The sequence below is a fragment of the Dysidea avara genome, chromosome 5, assembly GCF_963678975.1.
Source record: "Dysidea avara chromosome 5, odDysAvar1.4, whole genome shotgun sequence".
Taxonomy (NCBI): domain Eukaryota; kingdom Metazoa; phylum Porifera; class Demospongiae; order Dictyoceratida; family Dysideidae; genus Dysidea; species Dysidea avara.
Genome location: NC_089276.1, coordinates 35,408,501 through 35,428,978, shown reverse-complemented (window position 1 = coordinate 35,428,978; position 20,478 = coordinate 35,408,501). Strand labels below are relative to the sequence as shown.

At 38.6% G+C, this 20,478-nt stretch overlaps 1 protein-coding gene across 1 annotated transcript; it reads right to left on the bottom strand.

Moving 5' to 3' along the window:
- Positions 1-7,332: 7,332 nt before the first annotated feature.
- Positions 7,333-19,232, bottom strand: LOC136255227 (uncharacterized). The gene is made up of 2 exons (XM_066047954.1): positions 19,095-19,232; positions 7,333-7,890 (listed from the first exon to the last, which is right to left on the bottom strand). The coding sequence occupies exons 1-2, from the start codon at positions 19,230-19,232 to the stop codon at positions 7,333-7,335; spliced, it is 696 nt and encodes a 231-aa protein (XP_065904026.1).
- Between the last annotated feature and the right edge of the window lie 1,246 nt (positions 19,233-20,478).

The window sequence follows — 20,478 nt, the reverse complement described above, 5'->3', positions numbered from 1 at the left end:
AAGAAACTTTGCATGTCTATCTACCACTAGTGAATCTCAGAGGTATTCCATTTATGAGGTTGCATCCATGACCATGTGGCATCGATCGTTTGATCATGTCATTAATCGCATCTCTGGTACAATACATTTTCCACCAGTACCTTGTGAAAAGGCTTAATTGCAGAGGTTGGTTGGAAATGAATGCAATCTGGTACACTCTAGATGAAACAAATGATGTCACCATATGCTTCACCCTAGATAATAAACACCCCCACTCTACGGCTTCACGCAGCTACAACAATTCTTTAGCAGATGTTACATTCATGCCTGTTGTTCAGGCAAATTCGGTTGCATTGTCTTAGTTAATGGTGATTACACAGTGACACAGACTATTATATCTTTATCAGGGATACGAGATAGTACCATCTCGATTATCGCGCACTCCATTTGTTTAAACTACTGTAACTACCTCTTCCACTTTTCAGATGTTTATTCACATGATATGGGTGTAGCATTGCATGTAGCATAGGGCATCATCTTACTGTTCCTTAGATATGTTCTTGTAATGTCACAGATTTGAATGTCGTCTATGACTATGTCTTGTACAACACAAAACCCATCAGCCCCAGGAGCAGTCACTGACCAGTTAGTCTGGAATGCGTGCCAGCATAGATAGTGCCATATGCTTTCATACAGCAACTACAGTAGCCAGATCACGCTCCTCTCATGCCGGTTTTACATCTGCTCGGGAAGGTGCTTATAAGTGCCATGAATTCTGGTGACTGAGTCGCCAGAATATGTACACAGTTCTCCTGGTTTTCTGTAAGGTCTAGCGGCTCATTAACGTTTGACCGCTGGTAGCTGTGCTATAAATTGGATAAAATAAAATGAGGATAAAAAATGTAGCTTGGTAATAACTACCTTATTTTTATCTTAGCTCACCTTCAAATGGTTCTTTTAGCGAGTCATTTAGGAGTTTGCCATCACCTGTGTATTGTAGTTAAGCGCCTCAACAACACGGAGTGTCAAAAACGAAGTACTACGTTTCATATCCCGGGTAACGAATATATAATCTATGGTTTTGGCCGCTGATTTATGATGCGGTAGAAATAAAGTTGACCAGCATCATTTCATTGTTGAAATGGCCTTCTTCTTTGTCCATACAGAGATACACAGGGGAAAACTGTACTTTGATTGATTTGCCAGTTTAAAGTGAACAGAGTAAGGCAAATCCTATCTTTGTTAGATGTGAGTTATGATCAATTAAATAAGTGCCTGTAATTCATTTGCCAATTTTTGTTGTTGTTACAAATTGATTTTTTCCCCTATAACACTACAAAAGGGCTGTCCACTTCTTTTTTACTATAGAGGTAACAGAGAAGCAATACAGTTTATTTGTTCCAGTTTGTAATGTGGGTGAAGCAATCTCCTGAAGACATTCTGACTGCCTTCCCTATGACTATATTTGCATGTAAAACAACTGAAAATGACATAAGTGGTCTCCTAGGTTACCATACCACCTCCACAATCAACAGATTGTGCAAGGCTCTAGAAAATTAGTTCACACCATGGTACCACTGTGGGGAGAAGATCTATAAATGGACAACATATTTAATTACTAATTGAGCTATGGCAATATTAATCAGAGGAGGTATGACATACTCATGTGAGCACATAGGATTTGTGTTGAACAATTAAAAAACAACTTTTGGAGGGTTCATTGAAAACTAGCTGCCAATCAAAAGCTTTTCTTATGCTGGTGTGGTGAACCCCACTGAATCTGAGTGATTTTATAGGATAATCTTTATAAATATTTATGGCTTCTAGGGAGTATAAGTGAACCAGCAAGCAATGATACCTATATCTATACCAGCAATGATCAAGTCACCCTGTAGTGAGTCCAGCTACTTTACATCTCACCCTGTGGAGAGTTCAGTTACAAACAAATCTCTCAGTAGACAGTTCAGCTAGAAACAAATTACCTTGTACAGTATCATACAGTACTATAGTAGGGATAACATCACCCAAAAACCAGCTTCAATCTTCCCAGACGACGATGAGGCAGTATTGGTTAGGTAAAACTAAGCCCAAACAAGCTTTCAGATCAACCCAAAATGCTTTCAACAAGTTGATACGGAATCTTTTCAAAAATTTATGCAACGGAATTTTCTACTGACTGAGTAACTGACTGACTGACTGAGTAACTGACTGATTCCTTCAGACAAGCGTAACTCAATAATGGCTAAGGCTACGGGCTTGATTTTTTTACTGTTCGGCATTGCTTCGGCCCGACAGGTGCCTTTTGGCATACTGCAGTACATACAGTGCATTCTTCACAGACTTACCAGTGTCCTTCTTTGTGTCCCATTCATCTTTGCTGACAGCAAAAGATGTCAATTTGGCGGTATCACGTGATGCTTCCCTTCGTAACAGAAATCGTCTGTATTTTTCATAGTGACTATTTTGATTGCAAAGGTGCTTTTTGAACAGTTCTTGATTCGTACTGCTGTGTAATGGGTTGAACACAGCCGACAGCAAAGCGCAATGGATACTTCACTTTTCAGATAATTAATATAAATTGGCATTCTTTTGGTATTCGTGGATTGCAGAGGTGCTTTTCAAACAGTTCTTGATTCAAAATGCTTGGTAACAGGTTGAACATAGCTGACAACAAAGTGCAATGGACAGTGTAATGGATAGTTTGCTTTTCAGACGACAATTGATATAGCTGGAGTACCCAGCACCATTTCAGATGCGATATGCATGGGTTCACCAGTCATAATAAAATTATTTACAAAAAAAAAAGTTAACAAGTACACAAATTTTTTTGGAATTTTCAACTAGAGTAGGGATAATACACATCGATAAAAAGTACTAAAAACAAGTTGAAGTAGTCCGTGATATTAAATCACAGTAAAACAATAAGAAGTGTTATATCCCTACTGTGCATTTCCATTATATATGGTATCTTGAGCACAGATAATAATTATTGCTGCAATGTCTACAAATTTATTAACCTGATGGTCCTGTATTAAAGTGACTGAGTGAAGTAACAATGTTACTACAGGAATGGAGAGTGCTAGTAACATGTACTCCAGTAATCTAAAGGTTCTTATCAAGAATATGACTTATGTTTCCAACTCAAGAAAGAATAATTTGTAGAAACAACATGTACCCTTAGCGTGTATCACAGATGTAATACAGTGTGGGCACATCAAAGGGGTCACACAAAACACTCTTTAGTGTGGGACTAGTTTGAATTAGGCCTGCGGGAATTATGTGGGAATATTTTTTGGAGTTTTGAATGCAGAAGCTATGCTGGAATTACTTCCAGTATAATTTGGGAGTATTACGAATAAATCAGAACAATACACCAAATAATCAGCACATTCAAGACAAACCAAGCAACAGAAAACAATACATTGTAGCTACTTACAATGCAAACTGTATTTTTCTTCATTAATCACATGAGCATTGCCTGAATATATAATGATGGCATGTGCTATGGCTACATCAGCAGGAAAGCAGCCTCAATTGAGTGTTTATCGATGTTGCCATCCAGCACTGTGTTAGATGCAGTGAACATTAGTGATTCTGAAGTAAGCGACCAAATCACTGATAGCAATGCTGAACAGAGTGAGGTGCTGGAATGTGAGAATGAACAAGGTGAACCAACATCTCATGCAGATTTAGGGGTGGGCAATGAAAATGTTACTGAAGCTGAAACAGGTAGTTCTATAAGTTCAACCAGTGCCATAAGTCTATTGAATGTTCTTAGAGCTCCTAGACCATCTGATCTAACTAGAAAAAGAAAACTGCAGTGCAATCCTGGAAAGAGCAAGAAAACTAATGCAAGCTGTTTTGTACAGCTTTTAGGGAAAAAATCGAGTCAGAAAGTTCAAGTCTCGCAAATCATTTAAAACCACAGAAGTACAAAGAGGGTAAGGAACGACTAAAAAGGAAAGAAGCTAGAGAAAGAGATATTGTGAACAAAGTAGATAAGTACAATGAAGAAACTCATGTGGTTGGTGAGAACATAGCAGAGAGCACACAGGTGTTTTGTGTTAAACTTATTTTAGCTTTCTTTTGTGCTGGAGTCCCTCTTAACAAACTGGAGTTGCTTAGAGAGCTTTTTGAGGAGACTGGATATCGTCTCACAGACAGAAGAAACATATGTGACTTGATACCGTTTATTTTCAAGGAAGAATTTGAAAGAATTCAACAAGAGATCAATGGTAAAGATGTATCAGTTATTTTTGATGGCACTACCCACTTAGGGGAAGCATTGGCTATTGTCATTCGCTATGTAAATTCTGAATGGAAGATTGTACAATGTCTAGTTCGTCTTCAAATGTAAATGTTGGTGAAGAGTGTTACTGGTGAGGAAGTAGCTAGAGAGCTAATTTCAGTTCTATCAGTGAATTATGGTATTTCAACTCAGCTTTTTTTAGCTGCCATAGCAACTGTACATGAAACAGCTGTTCGTACTCTCAAAGTTGTTTACCTTAACCTTTTGAGCATTGGCTGTTTTTTTCATACCATTGACCACATAGGAGAACATTTCAATACACCAAATCTTTCTGAATTTATCACAAGTTGGATTAGTCTGTTTCACATAGTCCTAAAATAAGGTTTTTGTGGCTTGAACAGACAGCAAAATCAATGGAAACGTATAGTCCAACATGCTGGTGGAGCCGTTGGGAAGTTATTGAACAAGTGTCGGTACAATTTGGAGATGCTTTGCCATTTTTAAGACACGATGATCTTGGTTTTCAGCTACCACTACTGCAAAGTTGCTGACCTTTCTCAAAAAAAAGGCTCAGCTTGGAGTGGAGCTTGCTGCCATAATAGAGTGGGGAGTGACTGCTACTTATTTACTTGAAGGAGATGGTCCTTTAGTCATGGAGGCCGATGAAAAAATAGAACTGTCGGGGCCACAATCCGTGCTGGGCACATTCCTAATGTCAATGCTGTTGCTCGGAGACTGTGTAGTAGTACTGATAAGAGTTTACTGCTAGGAGTTTTCCGTCCATTGCGCTCAAGAGGATCCACAATTACCAATCAAGCTTTACAGCAAAACATTATCCACTCTGCAGCAGCATGTGTGCAACCTGCACTTGATTACATCAACAAAATGTTTGATTCCAATCTAAAAGACTCTTTTTTAACATTTAAAGCAGCCAAATATTTTTCTCTGAAGTGGTTGAAGGACATTCAACTTGGTGCTGAGGCTATTAAGACTTTCCCATTTTTAGATTCACAGATGGTCCTGGATGGACTTAAACAGGAGCTTCCTACTTATCTAGCCAAAGTGGTTGACCTGGATCCTGCAATTGATATTCTTCACTGGTGGCATTGTAATGAGTCTGATTTACCATCCTGGGCAGTAGATACCCGTAAAACATTATTTGTACAGCCATCAACAGCAGTGACTGAGCAGGTATTTTTACTGTTGAAATCTTCTTTTAACTCCCAACAGCAAAATTCATTATAAGACTACATAGAGGTGTCCTTAATGCTGCAGTATAATAGTTGTTGAACTTCACCAATGAGCAAAATTATATGTATAATAACGCAGTTATTGACAGTTGCTTAAGAAATTGTGTCCAGTGATTTGCTAGACTTTTTTGCATGTGTTACACTGTTTTGCTATGTTTTGGTGTATATGGAATTTACTAACAAACTGTAATTGGGGAATAATGATAGTCAGAAGCATAAAAATAATAAAAATGAGCACATTGATGAAATTTTAGGAGAACTTCAGAATAGAATAATGATGGAAAATTAGAGCATAATTCCCACATGCCTAGTTTGAATTGAACATTGTATTGTGTATTCAAGGCTCATTGGAGCCTGCCAAAAATTCTGCTATAAACGCACAACATAACACACTTCTATTATAGTACGTTCGCGTTGAGCTGAATCCTGGGTTGCTGGTTAAAAAGCCATATAAGATCAAAGGCTTTAAACATGATGTTTGTGATGCATTATTCGTAATCTCAGGTTACAGGCGCGTACTTAATTGTTGAGAATATGGTGTCCAGTGCAGTGTCAGCAAATGTGGAGCGAAACTCTTGGAAAGAGGTTAATGTTGTACACTTACCTATTACGTGAAGCAGGGGAGTCAGCAGTGGCTACTGTCACCATCCCAAGCATTCTTCACCTCCCACAAGCTATTGATTGTGGTGGTAGTTTGGTAAGTGTACGGGGTCTCAGCTGCCTTGTAGGATAAAAGTTCCAACTCTATTTTTACGGCCAAACATGAATGGGCCCTTTTCTTGGTTATAAGGCAACAGGTACTTGGGTAAGATGGGAATTCGGCGTCAGGAGTCATTTCCGTTTTCCTCCGAATTCCCCATACTCAAGCCTCTATGTAGCCTATTATATCTCTGGCAGTCATCCTAGGGGAGACCCCAATACTATCACATTCCTTCTATCAGGAATGGAGGTGCTGCGTTGCAGCCAGAGTTGGTGGTGCTGGTGCTCTGTTTGAATTGGCGCAGGATGAGTTGCACGTCTACATTTGACAACAGAGCGCCAGAATGTAGTTGCAACCATCTGGCCGAGATGGGGTCAACAGTTGCCGTCAAAGTGGCAGTGTGTTGGTGCACCCATGTAAAGGGGACAGCAAATGCTAGACGGAGTAGCAGTGTGCTGGTATGTCCCCCTCGGGGCGAGGTACTGGCACTTGCTTTGTGAAGATGCCAGCAGGCGCTCGCGAACCGGATGGCGGTGATATCACCACAGTTGAATGGCGGTAATGCCACTAAGGTCAGTTGTACTTGATGTGGGCTGATACAACCATATGTCTATCTGTATTGGTTAAAAAAAAAGAAGTAAAGTGACAAACAATTACAATGGGTTATGTTTCCAGCTGGTATGTGTGAACCGCGCATACATATATGATATATCATGGCTGTATAGAATTTGATTGGTCGGTATACAAATGTCAGGTAAGACTACAGGTCTTTTATTGGGAGATGTGCTCCGGGTGTGTACCCGTTAAATACACTACTGAAAATGCGGTGTACCACTGAGACTTGCTGTGTTTTGGTTGACACGCTTGTTGTACACCAATGCAATGTACCATAAGTTGTGCAGTGAGGCCAAGCCAGAGAAGTGGAGGGAAGGGGGTGCATGGGTAACACTCTCACGCAGCTGTTCACTGGTCACGTGGTACTGACTACGTATGTGCGTTTACTCTAATTGATGCCCTATTCTCTTTTTAATGCTACCTAACTCCTGCCAGGGGGCAGAGGTCTGGTGTTTCGTTCCCCCCATTAACTACGTTTAAAGGTATTTTTTAAACTATATTTAATGTTGTACACTTACCTATTATGTGAAGCAGGGGAGTCAGCAGTGGCTACTGTCACCATCCCAAGCATTCTTCACCTCCCACAAGCTATTGATTGTGGTGGTAGTTTGGTAAGTGTATGGGGTCTCGGCTGCCTTGTAGGAATCGGAGATGGCTACATCGGTGTCCTGGGTATCTTCTAGGTCGTCGCTGTCTTGTGAAGTCTCAGTGGGCTCTGGGAGTCCGTCCCTGGCGGCTTTTACTATCACAGGTATATCCGCTGTGGTTAGTGGACGAGTCTTCTGACGTTTGCTACCGTGCTGGGTGGACGAGTCCGTGGTCTTCCTCTTCCGGGTTGCAGCTAAGGATTGGCTAGCATTTCCACGCTTCCTCGAAGCTCCAGCGCTGGATGTCGGCCTGGAATCTGTCCGTTCCGTGCAGGAATCCGTTCGTCTCGAGCGGGAATCGGAGCGAGAAGTAGCACCACGTGTAATAACGGAATATGTATTCTTCTTGGCCGATTCACTAGTCGTCTTGGTGGAGTCTGTCTTCTTCTTGGCCGATTCTCTCGTCTTCTTGGTGGAGTCTGTCTTCTTCTTGGCCGATTCGCTAGTCTTCTAGGTGGTCGATTGGCTTTGCGACCCACGGTTGTTTGATTTTCTTTTGTCTTGCTTCGCCATGAACCTATAAACACTCTCAAGTAACACTCTCACGCAGCTGTTCACTGGTCACGTGGTACTGACTACGCATGCGCGTTTACTCTAATTGATGCCCTATTCTCTTTTTAATGCTACCTAACTCCTGCCAGGGGGCAGAGGTCTGGTGTTTCGTTCCCCCCATTAACTACGTTTAAAGGTATTTTTTGGACTATATTTAAACAGCCGAACGAAGTATCTACTTAGGAAACTATGGGAATACCTTAAGCAAGAAGTGTAAATTTCCATCAACATCAAGGAGAGAATCTCGAAGGCCACCGGTAATACCTTCTTTGCTGGGTTATGGCATACATTACGCTACGCAGGGATTTCAAAAACATCCATTGTAAGACTTAGAATGGAGTACCGCAAGAAAGGCGGTTTATCTATATCTACACAAAGAAAAAATCACTTTGCACAAGCCCACTCAATTGTGTAATCGTCAGGTACAAATGTTCACGAGTCCGTGTCGATGATTGATGCAGACAGTTTCGACCGATATGCCATCAGACGGAAGATCCATTCATTGTACGGAAGGAAGGAAAATCTATCACTCTCTAAGATTTTGGTAAGTTAAATTTTGAACCCTGGAACTTTGTCACGTATTCTGTCTTAGGCCAAGCTTAAGAATGATGGTGTTTTCTCTGGGGGTAGACATAGCTTTAAAGAGTATTAAGTGATATGGGATTTAAGTACAAGACGATTAATGACAAGAGGTTAGCATTGCAACGGTTTGGTGTACTTTAATGTCACTACACATTTACGCAGGGTATACTATGAGCAGTTCTGCATAGTCCATCAGCATCACAAATATTAAAGACGAACGAGGTACAATAGATGTGTACTTGAATGAGACTTGGGTAATGAAGAACTTCTAGAGCGATTCCTCATCCACATCAGCAGTGATAGTGAAGATGGCGATGGTGGTATTACAGGTTTTTGCAATTGAATTCGTCGCCTTTGCGATTGAATTCGTCCCGTTTGCAATTGAATTCGTCGGTATTGCAATTGAATTCATCCCGTTTGCAATTGAATTTGTCGGTTTTGCAATTGAATTTGTCGGTTTTGCAATAGAATTCGTCGCGTTTGCATTACAATTCGTCATAAACAAAACGGCTCCAAGAAACCAACCCGTTCATTAAGAGATGAACTATTTATGCTTTGGAGAGTTACACTTGAGACACTAGAAAGTAATTGGAGCTGGTAGTACGCGAAGTTGATAGCTGTCTGACAAGTTAATTAACTTGCTCGCGAGTGACCATACCCATCGCGAATGGCGTAGTAGAGTTTGGAATGTTGCTGGATAGGCTGTAGAGGAAGAACTATTGCCTTATAAAGAGTTGTTTACTACTGTTGTACTTGAACAAGTTCTTGTAGCAGCTGCTACATCATGTTTTCGTGTTTCCTCCAGCTGCCATTCTTGTTACGGACAAATTTAACTGCAAAAGCGACGAATTCAATTGCAAAACCGACGAATTCAATTGCAAACGGGACGAATTCAATTGCAAACGGGACAAATTCAATTGCAAAACCAACGAATTCAATTGCAAACGGGACGAATTCAACTGCAAAATCGACGAACTCAATTGCAAACGGGACAAATTCAATTGCAAAAACCTGTAATGACTCTTCCACTAGCAGCAGCAGCGGGTCCAAGTCTTCTTCTGGGCTTACTTCATCTGATGAAAGATTGTTTGACATTTACAGCATTGGTGTTACAACTTGACGTTGTTCCCCAGGAGTCATCGGGTAGCTGGGATTAAACTGTGTGAAGTACATGAAATACAGATGAAGTGTGTGCTTTAATAAAATATATTATTGCTTTATTACGCTAGCAGAAGTTGAACATACCATCCCTTGTATATTTGATCAGTGCAGGAGTGTTTGGAAGTCACTACAGGTACTATCACCCCAAATTCATACAAACAGTAATATTTCAGTTGTTGAAACTTTTAGAGTTTGGTGGGATTGTGACTTCAAAAACAAAACACTGGCTGGAAAAGCTGTGTACATGTGGTGAAGTGATGAGAAAAGGATTAAAATAACAAATTGACTAAATGGGAATAGAAGATGATGGGTAGCCGTGTGGTAAATGTGGAGTAAAATACATGTTGTTTGGCTCACTTGCAGGTACGTACACCAATGCTGCATAACAGATTTTGAGCTGCTATAATTTGAGTTTTTCCTTTTTGACGCTGGAGAAGTTTTTTTTCCCTGAACATGAGTAGACCACTTATCTTCTAAATACAATGCAACAGTGGCTCCAGCTCTTCTACTCATGCAACTCTGTTTTACACATACAAAAACTGTTTTATTTTTCTTGCAAAAGTGTATTACAGCCTCTTACATAACAGATGGTAAAATCATGCGTGTTGAGGGCGGGAGTGTGACATCTGGCTTCACCACAAACATGTCAACATGAACATCTAAGGGCTGCACTTTAGAGGCTTCCTCATTGGAAATGTATGGCAAAACTTTACAGTGTCAACTCTGGAGTGTCTTACATTCGAATGAAGCGCTTTTAATATATTTTTAGCAGATCAAGAAGCGCTATGTATTGCACAATACAGGAGGCCCATGCAATGTAGCAATTGTATGTTATTACTCGTTTTTGAGGATTCAACTCAATGCAAATGTACTATGGTCAAGTTTCACCCACTACCTATATAGTAGTACATTCACAAAGTGATTGTGAGTTTTAGTTTTTACAACTACATTACATCAGTGGATCACACAACCACCAGTCATTATAAAACGCAGCAAAATCAACACAGAAAATATTTAGTTGGTAGTATAAAGCCTTCCACTCCTTGTACCACTGCTCCCATAAAGCCAGTTAAATACAGGATCAGAACTCATCAGATACATCACACAAAAATGGTGGCTTTCAAACAAAACCTTGTTGTTTGAGAAATGTTAATGCTTTGGCCATTATCATTGTTTACTCATGAAGTGGTGTTACAAAATATTTAGAGGTCGGACCAAATATGTTCGACATCAATGGTCCGAGTGGACCAATTATGACAACATGGTCCTACCTGAGCAAAAAATGGTCCGTGTTATAAATTTCAATGTTAAAGTTAAGTCACGACTGTGTGTCGGCGTATTCAACATTGTCTGCCAAAAATTCTGTAGAGTATATAATGAAAACCTTACAATGGGGCTGTTAGTCAAGTTTCACTCACAGTCAAGTTTCACTTACTACGTACATTCAAAAAGCGATTGTGGGTTTTAGTTGTTACAACTACATTACATCAGTGGATCACACAACCACCATTCATTATACAAAACAACACAAAGTGGTTAGTGTGTGAGAGTATAATGTATTTTTGATGGGCCTTTAAAATCAAGCACATACCTAGTTAATTCCTAGTTGAAGAACATCTTTGGTTACTAATACTACAAGTACACAAAAAATTTGAAATTTTTCAACTAGAGTAGGAACCATAGCGCATCGATAAAAAGTACTGAAACAAGTTGGAGTAGTCCATGATATTAAATCACAGTAAAACAATAAGAAGTGTTATATCCCTACTGTGTTCAAGATACCATAACGGAAATGTACAGTAAGGATATAACACTTCTTATAAGTTGTTTTATTGTGATTTAATATCATGGACTACTCCAACTTGTTTCAGTGCTATTTATCGATGTGCTATGGTCCCTACTCTAGTTGAAAATTCCAAATTTTTTGTGTACTTGTTTGTTAACTTTTTTTGTAAATAATTTTATTTGTGTGACTGGTGAACCCATGTATACCGCATCTGAAATGGCGCCGCATGCCCCAGCTATATCAATTATCGTCTGAAAAGTGAAGTATCCATTACGCTTCGTTGTCAGCTATGTTCAACCCGTTACACAGCAATACAAATCAAGAACTTTTCCGGAAGAACCTCTATAATCTATATACGCATACCTAAAGAAATGGTGCCGTGCCCCAATTTTATTAATTATCGTCTGAAAAGTGAAGTATCCATTACGCTTTGCTGTCGGCTATGCTCAACCCATTACACAGCAATACGAATCAAGAACTGCTTGAAAAGCGCCTTTGCAATCAAAATAGCCACTACGAAAAATACGGACGATTTCCATTTCGAAGGGAAGCCATCACGTGCTCCCGCCAAATCGACACCTTTCCCTGTCAGCAAAGATGAATGGAATACAAAGTAGGACACTGGTAAGTCCATGAAGAATGCATTGTACGTATTGCGGTATGCCAAAAGGCACCTGTCGGGCCGAAGCAACGTCGAACAGTGAAAAAATCAAGCCCGTAGCTTTAGCCGTTATTGAGGTACGCTTGTCTGAAGGCATCAGTCAGTTACTTACTTACTTACTACTTACTCAGTCAGTAGAAAATTCCGTCGAATAAATTTTTTTTAAAAATTCCGTAGCAACTTGTTGAAAGTGTTTCGGGTCAATCTGAAAGCTTGTTTGGGCTTAGTTTAACCTCACCAATACTGCCTCATCGTCATCAGGGAAAATTGAGGCTGGTTTTTGGGTGATTTTATTTCGTGGGCCACGCACTCCTTTGTGGTCCCTACTATACAGTTACTATCGTACTGTATGATAATTGATATTTGTCTTCCATACCAACATAAGCAATATAAAAGCAGCCTGTATGTGAGAAATGAAGGCTATATAGAGCCAGTAATAACTTCCTGGTTGACAAGCTTTGCTTTAACAATGCAGTTTATTCGTTCTAGTTTGAAACGTCGATGAAGAAAGTACCCAAAAAATTGTGAATATCTTTCTCAATGACTATTTCCACATAAAACAACTGGAAAATGATATACCAGAAAATGATATATTGGCCTCCTAGGCTACCAAACAACCTTTACAATTAACAGATTGTGTGACGCTCTGAAAAAGGAGCCTCATACAGGAAGTACAGCTCTGGGGAGAAGACAGATATATAATGATTGACATCATTGATTGTCAATTGAGCAAGGGAAATGTTAACACCTACGTAACACAACATCAACTTGGTTCAGCTTGGCTGGCTTATATAACACAAATAATTACAGGGATTACTACTTGTTGATACAAGTAACATTATTCTCTTTCTAATATCAGCACCTAGTCAAAACTCTGGTTAAGTCATGGCGAACAACACCAGCTGTCATTGCCTGATTATTTCTTTACAGAGTATGTATTTATCGAAATATTCTTCAGTATTTCGGTAAATATAGAATCTCTTAAAGCAGTATACAAATCGATACGATAACGATATCGACAAATTATAGCGATGTCAATATTTTTTCAATATATTGCACACCACTACTAGTAGTCTAGGACCTGACTAAGTTATGTATACACTTCATTTAGGAGAACATATCTCAACCGTTTTAGGGTAAATTTACCTCAAGGAACAACATGGGATATGTGCCGAAACCTATATCCGCTGCGAAATATGTGAAACTGACCATGCCCTTTTTATTACATAAAATATAGTTATATCTATTGATGCTACAGATTCTTTGACATGTTTCCAGTGTTCAAAATGGTCACATTTAGACAGTAAAGCCTGGAATTGTAGAACACTTGCATGTGACTATATATTAAAAGGAAAATATGCATGGCTAATATATTATCAAGAGTTCATGTATAATACAAAGTAGTAAGTGATCATAAATGGATAATTCTGGCATAAAAAAACAATTGACAGGGCTCAATATACTAGCTGTTTGTTCATTGATACTATTCATTCATTGATAGGGTTAATGCAGCTTTGCATATGCAGTATTTGCAGCACATACCCTGCAGCACATACCCTGCAACACATACCCTGCAGCAACATCTTATCCGAGCACACTTGCTGCATGTGCAGGGATTTGGCAAACCTTCAAGCTTTGTTTTGGTCCCTTCAAAACTTTAGGGACCAGGATACTGTCTCTTCTTTCAAAACCAAAGGTTTCAGCTTTTATAAATTAAAGAAGTGGCATCTCTAAATGAAGCTTGGACCTAGTGCTGAGCAATATGACAATATTTTAGTTAAACCGCGGTATCTGTTTTTGATACCGTCCAATTTTTAACTACCACAAATACCGTGAATTCGAAAACACAAGTCTTTTAGTAGCTAAAATAACATCCTGTGTGAAGAAGTCTACTTACAGCACATATGAATGGATATGTACTGCAGTAAATATACTGCAATTGGCTTTCAACACAATTCTGTCGTTTACTGAAATTTTTAGGGTTATTTCTGTGTCTAAATCTAGTACTGTAGGTCTAAAATAGCATCAAGTATGCAAATAATTTAGTCATACCGCAATATCAAGTTGACAATACCGTACCGTCTATGAAATATCAAAACCGCTCAGCACTACTTGGACCATAGTTACCGTTAATAATCAGCTTGGTGAATGTGATTTCTTTCATTTGCTGAAGCGCAAGGAGTTTTCTCAAAATCCATTTTCAGAGCATTGCTACTGAATGCAGCAAGGCACGTGTCATCAAATGTCTCCTGATTTAAACACCTGACCAAGAATGTCTCAGCCATTTGTACTGAGTGGTGGACAGTCAAAATTCACAATCAGATAATAATGTTCTGGGTTGTGGATGGCTTTGAGTGCTGCATGCTTGTTTGTTATTCTAGTGGTGTCACACCCAGTCAGTGCATGGAGTGTAGGAAGGCACCGTGTCAGCTCATCTCCCAGCTCTCTGCAGATATTGTGAAGTGGTAGTGTTGTTCCTGAATTGCAAATCAGCCAGGGCTCTTGGAGACCAAAACTTCTCCAATTAAAACACACAAAGACATCTGTATCACCTGATAACAACGTGATGGAACATGGAAGTAAGCCCTGACTGGTGACTTAAAGACTTTCCTGCATTAGCTTCCTTGTGTGTGCAGTTCAGCCAAGGAAATAGAGAAGTATACTCAGTTGACAACATTACTCAGTTGACAACATCCATGCCTGTGGTGATATACCGAGCTTACTTCCTTGGTGATATCAGCCATTCAACATAAGTAGAATGCCTGGAAGGCAGTTTTACTAACAGAAGATGACCAAAAGTTGTCTAATACAACTGGAGTTTTCGACATGGAAATATCTTATCAAGAACTATATCATTTCTGTGGCCTTTCTCCTTCTGGCTCTTTTCTGCATCCTTGATACTGTCCTCTCTATAAGCATAGTTTAAATTTCATCTGAGTTGTGCCCAGCTTTGGTAACCATAGACGTCATGTGTGTCAGCAAAATCATGAAATGTCTCCTTAACAGGTGGATCCAGCTTCCTTAAGGAAACCTTTCTCACTAAGGCCATAGTCAATAACCATAGCATTGGTTATAGTGGGGAGGTTTCTGGTCCTTTTGTATCTTTTGGTGGGCATAATTTTAACAGCTCAGTGTGTTGAGATTATCACTCTTCAAGTTACCATCCTTGTCAACCAGAAAGAATGCAGAATTAGTAATCTCATGCTGGAGTAGCTCCTCAACAGTAAATCCCCTGTGACACCCATACTCAATTTACTACAAACATAATTAGAGCTTTGATTGTCTCGTTTTTAGTGTCTACTTTAGAATTCAAATTTAAGGCTAACATATTTAATTACTGAGTGTATCGACAATGATTTCAATTTAGCACAAGCAAAAACTACCTTCTTTTATACAGCAGAGCAATTTATCTACATTTACATTAGTCACAATTATTTATCCAGTAAGAATATTCTTCAGCACTACCTGGTCTTTTAGACTATTTAGAGGATTACAAACTTTCAAGAGATGCTCTATGTCTTGCACCATCCTAATCATTGTAGATGCAGTGATGCAGTGTTTGTACTAAAGTCATGGTGAAGTGAGAGTTCTCCTTGAACATCATCCTCCATCTTTAGGAGGTCAACATACTGATCTTTATAATGCTTTATGACTCCCCACAAAGTTACTGCATCTTTGTTTCTGGCGACTCCAATTATTCCTCCATTTACTTTGGCAGACCTGTTATGTAGCACTGCTCCAGTGCCTGACTCCACTACCTTTCTTTATTCTGTTCATGACAAATCAGCTTTTAATGTAGGAGTTGTAGAGAAGTGGGAATTTTTCATTTAGTTGATAACGGTCGTGCAGGAATAATGGTGTCCATCAAGAGTAGTTTGTTTGCCCAAAAGGTGAAATTGTCTGCTCTATATCACTGAGGCAAAGAATCCAAATCTCCAGTGCACATAAAATTGTTTAAATCCCTGACAATTAGGAACAGGTCAGAAATATATGTGTTCCAGTTAATAAAGGACTAAGACTGCAATGCTCTTTCCTTATGGTATTGTTCAAAGGCTGCTAGGATAATATAAATACCTTGCTTAGCTGTGATCCGATTTTCACAGAAGAGTTCTTTGGACTCACAGTTGACTTGCATTGTCTCTAGTTCCATTTGCCTGTCTGGATATTTGGAGAGAAATTCCTCCACCATCACAGATGTAAAGACTTTGTAGCAGTACCATAGCACACTGTCCATTCAAAAATTACTTCCAGATGGTTCCAAGTACAAACCAAGACAAGCCAACACAATCTTCTCTATATGAAATCCACCTATACCAAGAAATGTTGTCAAACTGTCATGAATTAAACAGCTTTGTGACATTGCTGTCAAAAAGGAATGTAAACAAGTTTGTGCAAGTTAACCTCTGGCATGCTTTTGTCCACCATTTATTGTTTGCACATGCTGTACAAAATGGGTTAGTTGTGAGGTTATTGCCATTATCTCATGAAATATTTAAGTCAACAATATGCACTATTTTATTGCCTACATAAATAGGACCATTTTCAACATTTTTTTAAAATCTCAAAAGATCTGTAGCTCCAACAATTTAAGAAACAATGCTTTATTTTAAGGAGTCAATGTGATAAAAAGGCGTGGTCAGTTTCACATATTTTGCAGCGGATATAGGTTTCGGCACATATCCCATGTTGTTCCTTGGGGTCAATTTAACCTAAAGCAGTTGAGATACGTTCTCCTAAATGAAGCACATACATAACTTAGTCAGGTCCTCTACTATAGTGTGGGACTAGTTTGAATTAAACATTGTGTTGTGTATTCAAGGCTCATTGAATGGAGCCTGGAAAAAATTCTGTACAGTTTTAATGAATATCTTTATCTAACTGTTAGTCAAGTTTCACTCGCTACTTATATAGTAGTACATTCACAAAATGATTGTGGGTTTTAGTTTTTACAATTACATTACATCAGTGAATCACACAACCACCAGTCATTGTACAAAACTACCCAAAGTGGTTAGTGTGTGAGATTATAATGTATTTTCAATGGGCTTTAAAGCCAGGCACATACCTGGTTAATTCCTAGCTTAAGAAAATGTTCAGTTACTAATACTGTATTTGATATTTGTTTGCCTTCCACACCAACATAAGCAATATAATAGCAGCCTTTATGTGAGAAATGAAGGCTATATAGAGCCAGTATTAACTTCCTGGTTGACAAGCTTTGCTTTAATAAGGCAGTTTATTTGATCTGGTTTGAAATTTCAATGAAGAAAGTACCCAAAAAATTGTGAATATCTTGAAGAAAGTACCCGAAAAATTGTGAATATCTTTCTTAATGACTATTTCTCATAAAACAACTGAAAAATGACATATGTGGTCTCCTAGGCTACCAAACAACCTCTACAATTAACAGATTGTGTGACACACTAAAAAAGGAACCACATGTAGGAAGTACAACTCCAGGGAGAAGACACATAAATAATGATTGACATTATTGATTGACATTATTGATTGACATTATTGATTGCCAATTGAGCAAGGGAAATATTAGCACCTAAGTAATACAACATCAACTTGGTTCAGCTTGACTTGTTTAGATAGCACAAACAACTAGAGGGATTACTACTCGTTGACGCAAGTAACATTCTAATATCAGCACCTAGTCAAACTCTGGTTAATTCATGGTAAACAACACCAGCTGTCATTGCCTGACTATTTCTTTACAGAGTATGTTCTGGTAGGCACACAGATATCTAAATAATTTTATTTTTGTATACCATAGACCTTTAAGATTTGGTAGATGTACCAGGAGGTACCATTAAAACTATGATGTTTTTGCATCTCACAAGTCAAAATAACACTGGTATACAAGGTTACGTTTTGCATTTTTATAACTGATAGGCACAAGTAGGCTGGTGTTGACACCTCAAAGTCTGAGGTTTAGTCTTGTGGCACCACAAATCATAAACACACAAGTAGAAGGAAAAATTAGGAATCTTAAATTGGACTACAGATCAAAAAGATGGAAAATTTGCAAAACAAGGAAATAGCTAAAAGATTTGAAACAAGGAAGGTTGCCTATACCTGCAGATATACGTATCTTATAAAAACATTGGTAGTAGAAAAGGTTTGGCAAAAAACTACAAAACATTTTGGCAGTAAACACTTTTGAAAATGGGTACTCCACCTTAATTTATGCATTTTTTAAAGCAATAAAGTTACAACTACAACGTATTTATACTTTATCTGATCAAACAATAAATTGTTGAGGGGCAAGTGACTGTGCTATGTCGTATATGTAACAGTACCATGTGCAAGTGTCATTCGATGGTTGTGAATGTCAAACGCAATGTTTAGTTGTTAATACAGTGAATTCGGGCTCCAGGCTCCAGCAGTGCAGCCTATCACACATAGCAAAGTGTTTGGATGAATCCCTCACAGTGCAATGAACTGTACCTCCTTTCTTATCTCTTGGTAGTGGTTTAAAATATTGCAGGACGGATTTCAACAATGTATACTCATGTGGTTGCTAAAAAACTGGTGGAAAAACTTTGGCAATTCAAATGATATTTGCAGATTTCGCAAAAACTTTTACCGCAAATTTTTTTTTTCACAATACGGTACTAGTGCACAGTTAATCCCTAATTTAGTTATAGACTAAAGTTTATGGATTTAATGTCCACTAGTGTGTCTACAGGTATAGGTAACCTTCCTTGTTTCACCTCATTTAAACTATTCCCTTGTATCACTACTTTTTTCTCTTTGATCCCCACTTCAACTTAAAATTCCTTCAAATTGTATCTATTAACTACTCTAACTGATTAACTAAATCAGTGAGATTGAAATAAACAGCAGAAAAGCTTCTGAAATGCTTCACAAGTGTATTTATATACAATTTTAGTTTTACACACTAACCTCACTGGTAAACTGTTGTAATCCTCCAATATTGATGGGTCCCTCCTCGCTGACATACAGGTTACAAACACCCATACACAAGTCACTAGTTGGACACACCATCCCACAGGTCACACCAACACCATTGTCACACAACATGGCCTTGGATCAGCCATACTAGTTCTTAGTAGCTATACTACCTGAAAGACACAATATCAATACAATGACATACACTATCAGTGTGGAACTATATGAGCTATATGACCCCAGATTACACTGGACATGTATAGCAGAAGAAATGACACTATTACAAGTCACACTTATCATGATAACACTTCAGTACAACAAAACTTATCAGAATATTACTGACAATACTCCTCCTCATTGTATATTACAGATTGTAACACAGTGTGGGAACATCAAAGGGGTCACACAATACACTCACTAGTGTGTGTATTTTGCATCATCATGTATCGTGGTTCATAATAGGGATTGAGGCAAAAAAATTAAAACTCCCTAATAGAACACACAGCTTTAAGAGTGCTTCAAAAACCTTCCAGACCTTCCTCTAATGTTGTAAAGACTGACCAAGAAGTAGTAAACACAAGGGAAGAGGTTTCATATATTTTTTAAAATTTTCAAAATAGTTCCAATTCTCCATCTTCTTCTTGTTTCGCACGTCTATAGGCCACAGGAAGTAGATATCAGCACTAAAAATGTTCGGCATGTTTTAAAAACGTTCCTACCCAAGTCTGTGTGGCATTAAAATCTTTACTCTCTAAGGCGATTGCAAGATATAGAGCAAGAGACGCCATTCACTCAAGAAGCCATAAAGTATAGCAATTTTAAAAATGCCATTTATAGCAACTAACGAGACTAAAATACATCAAGATGTAATAAACTAAGCATCAAACATAAATGCTGCTCACTGAAATTCAATTCTGAACGTTTTAGAGTTCTTCAAATCGCATCAGTGAAGGAGGTGTGGCCTGTCACTGAAACCGCTTACTGGGCACTTTCCTAAGGGGTGCTACAGCCGTTTATCAGTCAAGAATTGACATAACAAGTCTTGTAAGCTACCAGAAACAGCGTAACACTTCGAATCGAAAAGAGGGCATGTCCCCTTTGTATGTGATCAAAAATGAAGGACAGCCTCGAGGCTTTGGGAAAATAATTTTCGTAAGAAAACACTACAGACTAACTATTATACAGTTTAAAAAATACTTCTGTGTATAACTTGTATTTTAAAGCAGTTTGCTTTACGTGAGTGTGCTTTACGAAATTATTTGATGGGCGACTGTAGCTACGTAGCTATATATTTACTACCTATCTATGTACCATCTAGAAAAAGGCTCCATGAACAATCGATAAAGAAATTGCTTCAGTGGGAAACTTCCCTCAAACA